Here is a 9,372-nt window from a genome sequence, read left to right as displayed (position 1 = left end):
ATTTCACTCGGTATGTTTGCGGTAGATATATCAGTACCTGAAGTTTAGCTCAATACATTTGCTTTGTTAAGGAAATCTGTAGTCTTGGAAATTACTTTTTAAGCCTACTAGATATTTAGTAGTAATGTAAACAAGGCTTTAAAGCACTGAACCGTTCAACAAATTTCACGGTTTTTACGAAACAAACGATTTGATCCCCAAGAATCTCCCTATAAAACGAGGCAGCAGGTTTTTGTTTTTGTTTTTTTTTTTTTTTTTTAGAACGATTAGAACTCTTGGCTCTTTCTCTGAATGGGAAGTTCCTTTACGTCGAATAGACAAATGCTCATGTAATGCTTAGTCGTCAAAATCTATCTTAAAAGCTTACAGGAAAGGGAATAGCCCCGAAAATAGTTTCGAAATTACAGCGTATATATAAGTATATATAAGTTCGAAATGTTATACGTATAACAAACAAACACAGTTAAAGGCAGAACTTGGTACATCTTCCTGTAAAATGGCCGGCGCAAGACTAATGGTAAGTCAAGGTTTTTCAAAGGGTCTCTTGATTCGTGTGCGCCGACAAGCATTTCGATGAAAGTCTTTTACTGTTACTATTCTAGCTTTTACTCATCGTGATGGTTTTTTTTTTTTAATTTAACGTCCAGACTTTATCCGACCCGAGGAAAGCTTATACTAACTGATACCTTAAGGTAACCGTCCGTTCACTAACCTTGAGTGGATATCGGATGATCCAAAAGAAGTTTGTTGAAATCATTAAAAGAAAGAACTTATTAATTGGAGTCAGTACAGTTTAACTCACGCTGCCTTTTTGTAACGTCCTGATTCCATCAAAGTGTTACAGTTTTTTTTTTATTATTATAAAAATTCAATGCTTAAACATTCCAAAAGTCGTCTTTAGACTCTTCGAAGGAGGCGTTTGTTACCCAAAAACTTATCTACCGTATTTTACTCTTTCCTCTTTTCATTGGTCATTTTTTTATGCAACGGTGTACTTTCTCACCATCTTTAGGCCGAGATATTTTGAAGGGAGCCCAGTCTTCCTCACCATAGGTTTCAGTCACCCCAACGTGTCTTCTTGCTTATTTCCTGAAACACTCAGTGTGGACAAGATTATATTCCCGCTCCTTGCAAAGCTGTCTATTGAGCTCAAATACTTCAGCATGTTTAGCTCGTCCGTGGGCGGGTAAAGAAATCACTACGTACAAAAACTACGTATAAAAGTTAAAGGTTAAAGTTTCGAAAGTTCCATACAGGATTGTTATAAATACTCATGGGTTTTCTTGCAAGTCTGAGTGATAAATAAGTGGTTTAATTTATTTACGTAAAGCTGGATTTGATCACTGTGATCGACGTATAAAATGGCCGATATCTGGTATATTAGATATCTGCGATTTATGCGCCGATCACATGGATCGGTGAATAAACTCTTCAGGTGTGTCACCGGGTTAAGGATAGATTGATCATTTCTCATATAGTCAACATGATGTATTCGCACTAGCCTTCGAAAAACTAAGGAGCTGAACCATCAGACCAGAGCAATCAATTCTTTCATTTCCATCTATATTTCTTCTCTTTATAATTGACCGGTTGGTTAGTTCCGCCTTCCGGTTACAAAACTTGGATCCCCGGTTTAAATACCTCAACTCTATCATAAGGTTAATCCACTTAAACCACATGTTATTCTATTGACTTCCTCTATCTTTTCCTTGTCAACGTTTTTAGGTTTTGCTAGTTTTACCCTGTCTATTATTTTCTACGTGCAATGCGGAATACAAAGTAGAGATAACAAACCACACATTAAAAGCGTTCAGGAGACAAGGCACAGCCGGTTTCTTCAAAGCTGAGCGGATTGGGGATGACGGACCTTTTACCGTGTCCTTTACTGGAAGATCTACAGGTCCCAGAACAGGTGAGTATTTATTGTTAATTGGCGCAGATAATCATTCTTAACGGTAAGCCAAAACATTTACAATAGCTGATATGAAACTGACTGTCAATAGGGGAATCCTTGTTTACAATATTTGCCTCATTAGCATAGGCAATTCAGTTTCTGATGGAGCTAAAAATAAATCAGTTCTGAATATCGAAAGGTCGAAGTACGATTAACTCGGCCAATGAATACGAGCCTGATGCATCGAATACTTTTTGTGCAACACGGGTTTAAAAACTCAAAATTTTACATAGAATGTATGAGCTCATTAGCGCTTTTGCCACCCAGAAATTTTGCAGTTTTCGATGGACTATTTCTCCTTGAGTATTACACCCAAAGAGCTAAAAATTTCACCATGTACTAAGGTTTTCTAGCTCTTTAGCTGCCTGAAGTCAATTTGTATCTAACATGCTTCCTTCTTTACGCAAAGCCGTATGCAAATGAGCAAAAATGTAAACAATGACGTCAGCAGGAATCCACCTATAGGTGGGCTAAAATCATATCGATGTGCAAATGTTGAGCAAGTGCTATGGCTTTAAATTGCAACGCCCCAAGGTACTGGAGAGCGGAACCAAAGTTATTTACTTAGCATGTTCCTCTTTTGCTGAGTGCTGTAATACTCAAGGTGTTTTCCTTTTTCCCTCTCCGTACTTTATTTTTTGCCTTCGATATACCATCAATCACAGTCGGATGACGGAGAGGCTTGCCGCCAAATAGTTCGCCCTCTAACGAAGGTACTATCAATGATGGTATGAAAAATACGCGGTTGTGTCTTGAGAGGGTCAGGATGGTAGCTTTGATGAATTCTCTTTACAACGCAGAGCTTCGCACATTTCACAGTGACGTCCGAAAAAAAGTTTCTCGAGATTTTGTGATAAAAGCTAAATTTAATTGCTATTCTCGACCGATATTGTACTAAATCCTAAATGTACGTGACTGAAATCGACGTTTCGGTTCCTCTGCCAATAGGGTAAGCGCCTCTTCTGCTCTGAATTAACTCTCACTGTTTATATCATTGTGTATATTTGTAGGTACAGAATTCCTCCTCAAAAAACACACTGATGGTTTGTCCTATTATACAATTCATCCAGCCGATTGGCCGGAGTATATGCTGGCCATTGATGGAGAACGATTGGTCGCAAAGGTTAGTGCGGCTTGAAATTAAAGACGACAGATAGAATAGTATCTCTCATGTAAAAATTAAGTAGTTTTCAGCGTGAAGTATGAAACAAAATGCGTAAAAAAATGGATGTAGGCAGAGAAAATTGCCATAGAAATAGCGAATTCAGAACCAACCCTTGTACAGAAAGATGTTTAAAGTGCACCTAAACGCAAATTTTTTTTTCGCTTAACGAAATAAGCTTATTTTTTTGAGTATTTCTGCGCAAAATTTTTTTATTTGCTCAAATCTTCAATTTTCTGTGCCCAGTCAAAATACAGAAAATCGGCCGCCATCTTGTCCCACGACCGAGTTTAAAGAGGAATCGCTCTAGCGGATAATGTGACGTCAAATCGAGAACACGAAAGTCTGCATTTCACACATTTTCACTTGTTTGGGAAGGTTGTAGTCGATATTGTCCGAAAATATGCCGACTAAGTGTGTTGTAGAGGGATGTAGCAACGTGCGAAATTTGCAAGAGGGTATCGCGCTTCATACATTCTTCATACAACACACCTAGTTGGCATATTTCGGACAATATCTACGACAACCTTTCCGAACAAGTGAAAATGTGTGAGATGCAGACTTTCGTTTTCTCGATTTGACGTCACGTTACCCGCTAGAGCCATTCCTCTTTAAACTCGTTCGTGGGGCAAGATGGCGGCCTATTTTGACTGGGCATAGAAAATTAAAGATTAGAGCAAATTAAAACATTTTTGCATAGAAATACTACAAAAAATAAGCTTATTTCGTTAAGCGAAAAAAAATTTTGGGTTTAGGTTCACTTTAAAGGGCGCAGTTGTGTTCTTTTTTTTTTCTTTTTCTCATTTGTTCATATTTTATTTTTTTTTTCGGAAACAGCGCACTCAACAACCTAAGCATTCCAATAGTCCGTGCGATGTACCTTGGACAACAATCTTACACTCTGATTGGTCCATTCAAAAATAGCATGTCTTTCCCGCGCTCTGCTTAGTTATGAACTATATCGAGCTTTTTTATTACTGATGCTTTAATACTAGACCCTAAGTGATGTAACAGGCTAGGGGATATAGTGGACTGTAGTCCTATGAAGTTACCTTGCTCTTTCTTTTTATCGGCAGAAAGCACATAATTCTACAGCGGAACTGACGGACAAAAACTATCAATTTTTGATGAGGGATCACTGGTTCCTTTACTTTGATGATGAAACGGAGGACGATGTGACCGATGTCCTAACAGTAATAGTCTCCAGAGCCAATGGCCGCGCGATCAAAAGTGCTAAGGGTGGGCGGGTCGTTTGGAGCTCTAACTGGAGAGACTGTGGAACATGGATCTCTATCAGTCCTTAAGTAATTATTCAACTACGACATTCTCCAAATGATAGGCAGATTAATTTTGTGTCTGTAGCTTTATGTTCATTCACTTGGCTCACCCCTGGCAGTTTTATTTTACAAAACTAGTTAAGCATTTTTAGTGAGTAAAACATAACTGCAAAACAATTGTCAAAAAGTGCATTTCCACTGAGTATCGAGAGTTACGGGGATAATCAATGTATAAGACTGAATCACGAGGAGAAAATGACAACTCACCGACTTTGATCGGAAGAAAATAACTCTTTTAGGTGAGGAGTGTGAAAAAAAGCGAGTAACCATGTGACGAATGGTGTCACTTTCGCATTTGATTGGTTGAGGGAGTGACGCAATCGTGGTGATAAGAGACGAAAGCAATACAATTCAAAGAGATTTTCTATATTGGACCTTGTTATGCACTTCGAAGTTAGTTAATAACTTCTTTACGCTGAGATATGTCAGATATCAAGAACAAAAAATAAGGAGATGAAAAAGTTAAATTAAGATACAAGAAAGTGTCAGTTGTACAGTAAAGAATAATTATTTAAAAGAACCCGCCGGGATATGAATTGACACTCACCTTACAAGTGAAATGCAACGTAATACTATGTATTTGAGATGAAGAATATATTCATGTTGTGCATGCTATCGACGGAGATTGAGTTTTTATATCTATGCTTTACAATGAATTCTTATATTATATTCTTTGTATGACTTACTCAGATAAGTCACTACTATGATTATTTAAAGACATGATTTATTTAAATAAAGTAACCTCGACTTGTACATGAAGATTTCGACTGATTTAGATTGAGTCACTCTTAATATAGTCTGGAATAGAAAACTATATAAGTATATATATATATAAGTAGAAGCTTGTAAGGGGTCCCACGAACAAAGCTGATCAGTCTCAAACGCGCTGCCTGGAGGATCACTGAAGCGATCGTGGGCTCTTGAAATAACGTAAATAAGAGCAGAAATGTAATGGTCAAGAGGCCAACTCCAATGTAGCTTTATTGGTTTATTTGCTCGACGTTTCGACCGTCTCGGTCTTCCTCAGGAGCATACTAATTACATGAGCAATATTCAAATTTAAAATTCGTGTCAACAGTAAACATGTCATGACGTAATAATATAAAAATAGAATAGATAACAGCGAAACGTGTTATGGTGACTAAAATAGATAAGTTAAAGTAGTTATAATTCATGTAGTAAGCTTATTGATAGTAGGATTGAGTCTTAAAATCCAATAATTTTCTCTTGCTTTTCTGATTTCTTGATTTTGACTTCTTTTTCAATAACCGTAAGTTTAAGATGGTCGACTCTACAGCTCTTAAAATGTCTGACAGAGGGTATGTTTTTATGTCCACCCTTGATGTCGCTACGGTGTTGATTGCCACGGTGGTGAATTGGGTGACCTGTCTCGCCTACGAACTGATCGTTACATTTGCTGCATTCTATCCGGTATATCACATTGCTAGTCTTGCATGACGTGTGTTGTCGCAGTGTCATCGTTTCTCCTGTAGTGCTGCTTTTAACTGACCCTGTAAATTGCCAGTATGTTTTGCAGCAGTTGCATCTTATGTCAGCCCTACAGGGCCAGAATCCGGGACGAGTGGATTGCAATGGTTTCTGCTTTTTATGTTTATGAGAGAAATGAATTTTGAGATTTTTGTTAGTTTTGAAGGGAGGGTAGTTGAACTTTGAACTTTTCTCGACCAGTTTCTCGACCAGTGGTTGTAGTTGATCATCAATCCACTTAGAGATGTTAGTTGTGGCAGATTTGATGGTGTTACAAATCGGTCGAGTGGGAGGTGGGCGTTGCGGTTTGTGGATTTTAGGTAAGAAATAGATATTTCCTGGTTGAGCGTTTTCCATTACCAGATACTCTGCTGTATTGGTGTTGATTACACCCTTGGAGTGGGCCTCTTGTACAGTTTCTTTTACTCTGATGACGAAGTCAGACGTGGGGTCGCTGGCCACATGTTTATATACCTTGTTACCGTTTTCATCAGTACTATTTAGTTGCTTGTAAGCTTCTGTGAGATAGTCCCTTTTGTTTTGCACTACTACTGCTTATATTGTTACGTCATGACATGTTTACTGAGATAGAATAAATATATGAAAATCATATATTTTGAACTGCGGTATTTGATACGTATGATGGACGATCCTCGCAGTAGATAGCGCTATTTGAGCAATAGCGAAATTCAGACCTGAAAAAAATCAGGCCTGTACGGGACTCGAACCACTGACCTCTGCGATACTAGTGCAGCGCTCATGTAATTAGTATGCTCATGTAATTAGTATGTAATAATTAATTGCTCATGTAATTAGTATGCTTCTGAGGAAGACCGAGACGGTCGAAACGTCGAGCTAATAAACCAGCAAAGCTACATTGGAGTTGGTCTCTTGAAAGGCCGAAACAGTACTGTCTGCAGTTAGATATAGCTCTTTGGCATACAAAGCTATGCTTTCATGTCCAAATTGAGCACTCTAACTAGGATGAGTCATTGCTCTGCAATTGCGCATGCTCGCTAGTGTACTCTAGTTTGAGCACTCTGGCATGACTTAGACGATACCACAAAGGTTGGATCGTTTGGGGTGACCATATTGGTTCTCCTCCATCCTAGCATTAGCACTGCACTGATGAGGCCCAGAAGGCCGAAACAGTACTGCAGACAGTACTGTTTCGGCCTTCTGGGCCTCATCAGTGCAGTGCTAATGCTAGGATGGAGGAGAACCAATATGGTCACCCCAAACGATCCAACCTTTGTGGTATCGTCTAAGTCATGCCAGAGTGCTCAAACTAGAGTACACTAGCGAGCATGCGCTATATATTGGCTTTGCCTTTTGGCTACCTTGCGATTGAGCACTCTACACTGGGGTTGCCATGCACTTAGCCTTCGGGCGAAGCTCATTACCTTAGTTGTGATTTGAGCACTCTCGCATGGCAACGTGTCTGCACTTGGTCCCACAAGTGTAGCGCCCAGGCAATGGTTTATTCCAGAGCTTGGCCCAGTGTCTGCACTGCACTGATGACACGTCGTTAATTTTAACATCCGACGATGGGATCAAAGCTGCTCTGGAAGTTTATCATCAGTATGAGCGGGCGTCCGGGTCAAAGATCAATTTCGGAAAGTCCAAGGGCCTTTGGTTGGGCGGCTGGCGGGGCCGTACGGACTCCCCCGTCCCTTTCGATTGGACACCTTCGAAACTCAAGGTCCTTGGAGTGTTTATCGGTCCTGGTAACCTGGAAGAGGATAATTGGCGCCCGCGCATTTCTGCGGTGGACCATGTTCTCAAATCCTGGCGTTCACGTGTTCTGACCTTTCGCGGCAAGGCTCTCGTTATTAATGCTCTCGCCCTCTCCCGGGTCTGGTATGTGGCGTCACTCATCCACATGCCGGCTTGGGTGGAGACGGAGCTTACTCGACTTGTGTTTTCATTCTTTTGGTCTGGCAAGCGGGAGCTCGTCGCCCGCGCTGCAGTAGTGCAGCCAGCTCTTTTTGGTGGTTTTTCAGTGGTCAGTGTTCGCTTCAAGGTGTGGGCTCTTCTGGGTCAATGGGTGAGGAGGTTTGCCTCCTCTCCCTCCAGTTGGGTCTCACTGATGTCGTTTTGGTTTCAGTCTGTCCTTGGTGTCTCTCCTCTCGTTGCGTTTTCCCGCCCTTTTTCTGTTGACTCTAGAGCCTTGCCACCATTCTACCAGTCTGTGATCCTAGCGTGGCGGAAACTTGATGGGTCTTTTGCCACGTCCAGGGATTGCCTTGTTTATGCTTCTTCGTCTCCTTTGGTCTGTTCCCCTGTTGTCAGCATGCCTTCTAAGTCATGCTATTTGTATCTCCTTTCTGAGAACATGGTCCAGCCCCGTTGTGTGTACAAGTATGAACTTCAATTCCCTAATCTTGATTGGCCTGCCACGTGGCGTACCCTGTCTATGTTCGACCTGGATCGTCGTGTCACCGACCTTAACTGGAAGATTGCGCATGGCGTTCTGTACACCGCTCGGCGTCTCTCTCTTTTTGGTTTGTCGGTTTCTCCGTTCTGTTTTTGCGGTCCCCAGGTTGAGTCACTTGAGCATCTGTTTTACTATTGTCCGCTTGCTCAGAGTGTTCTCTCCTGGGTCCAGTCTTTGTTGTTCGTTTTCTCCCCTATGAGTCCTGTCATTCTTTTACGTCATGTTCTTTTCGGGTTTAAGACGAGTGAATTGATTTCTGTCCCTTGGGGTTTCGTCTACCTTGTTAATGTTTCTAAGTACTGTATTTGGTTGTGTAGGAACGATTACCGGTTCCGTAATGTTCGTCCTGGTGCCGTTGCGGTGATTGCGTCCATTAAAGCCCGCTTGAAGTTTTATCTACCTCTAGCCTTCAGGCGGTGCAAATCTAGCAGACGTCGTCGCTTCTTCCACAGACAGTGGTGCGCTAGTGGCGTTATTGCTTCTGTCTCAGGCAACTCTCTGGTCTTCAATCTTTAGTTCTCCCCCTTCTCCCCCGTGTGTTCCTGTGTCCGTCATGTTGCCTTTTGTGCTGGGTCTCCTTCATTGGTGTACTGCACAGGGGTTTTGTTCCGTTTCAGTCCTGTTGTGTCTGTCATGTAGCCACTTGTGCTGGGTCTCCTTCATTGGTGTACTGCACAGTGGTTCTGTTCTATTCATGTTTTGTCCATGTTTTTGTTTGCTTTTGTCCCTACTGTGGTAGGTAAGTGTGTCAGCGGGTATGCGTGAGTGTGGTATTTTGGTGCTTTGACTAACCATTATCACTAATCTGAGCATGGGAGTTTAATCTTTGAAAGTGTGTGATTAACCTGGGAGGTGGGGTTCGATCCCCCAGCGAGTTTGGCGTCCTGGTGGGCCCTCCGTTTATGGCGGTCCCAACCCTCAAGCCCTTGCACTCTGGCGGCGGGTTTGGATTAGACATTTAGGTCGGCAGGCATTGCACCGCCCTCACGGGAGC

At 41.4% G+C, this 9,372-nt stretch overlaps 1 protein-coding gene across 1 annotated transcript; it reads left to right on the top strand.

Annotated features, from left to right (window-relative positions):
• The first annotated feature begins 377 nt into the window (after window positions 1-377).
• On the top strand, window positions 378-5,682 carry LOC148719232 (uncharacterized). The gene is made up of 4 exons (XM_088741922.1): window positions 378-517; window positions 1,726-1,912; window positions 2,965-3,077; window positions 4,193-5,682. Exons 1-4 carry the CDS (start codon window positions 497-499, stop codon window positions 4,418-4,420), a joined length of 549 nt encoding a protein of 182 aa, XP_088598048.1. The 5' UTR covers window positions 378-496; the 3' UTR covers window positions 4,421-5,682.
• The last annotated feature ends 3,690 nt before the right edge of the window (window positions 5,683-9,372 follow it).

This window comes from Stylophora pistillata, chromosome 12, assembly GCF_964205215.1.
Source record: "Stylophora pistillata chromosome 12, jaStyPist1.2, whole genome shotgun sequence".
NCBI lineage: Eukaryota > Metazoa > Cnidaria > Anthozoa > Scleractinia > Pocilloporidae > Stylophora > Stylophora pistillata.
This window is presented reverse-complemented; position numbering and strand designations above follow the sequence as displayed.

Excerpts from the sequence above, each read along its gene's own strand:
- LOC148719232 (XM_088741922.1), top strand. The coding sequence starts at position 497 with ATGGCCGGCGCAAGACTAATG. Across the intron at positions 518-1,725 it reads TGGCCGGCGCAAGACTAATG|GTTTTGCTAGTTTTACCCTG; the intron begins GTAAGTCAAGGT and ends CAACGTTTTTAG. Across the intron at positions 3,078-4,192 it reads GAGAACGATTGGTCGCAAAG|AAAGCACATAATTCTACAGC; the intron begins GTTAGTGCGGCT and ends TTTTATCGGCAG.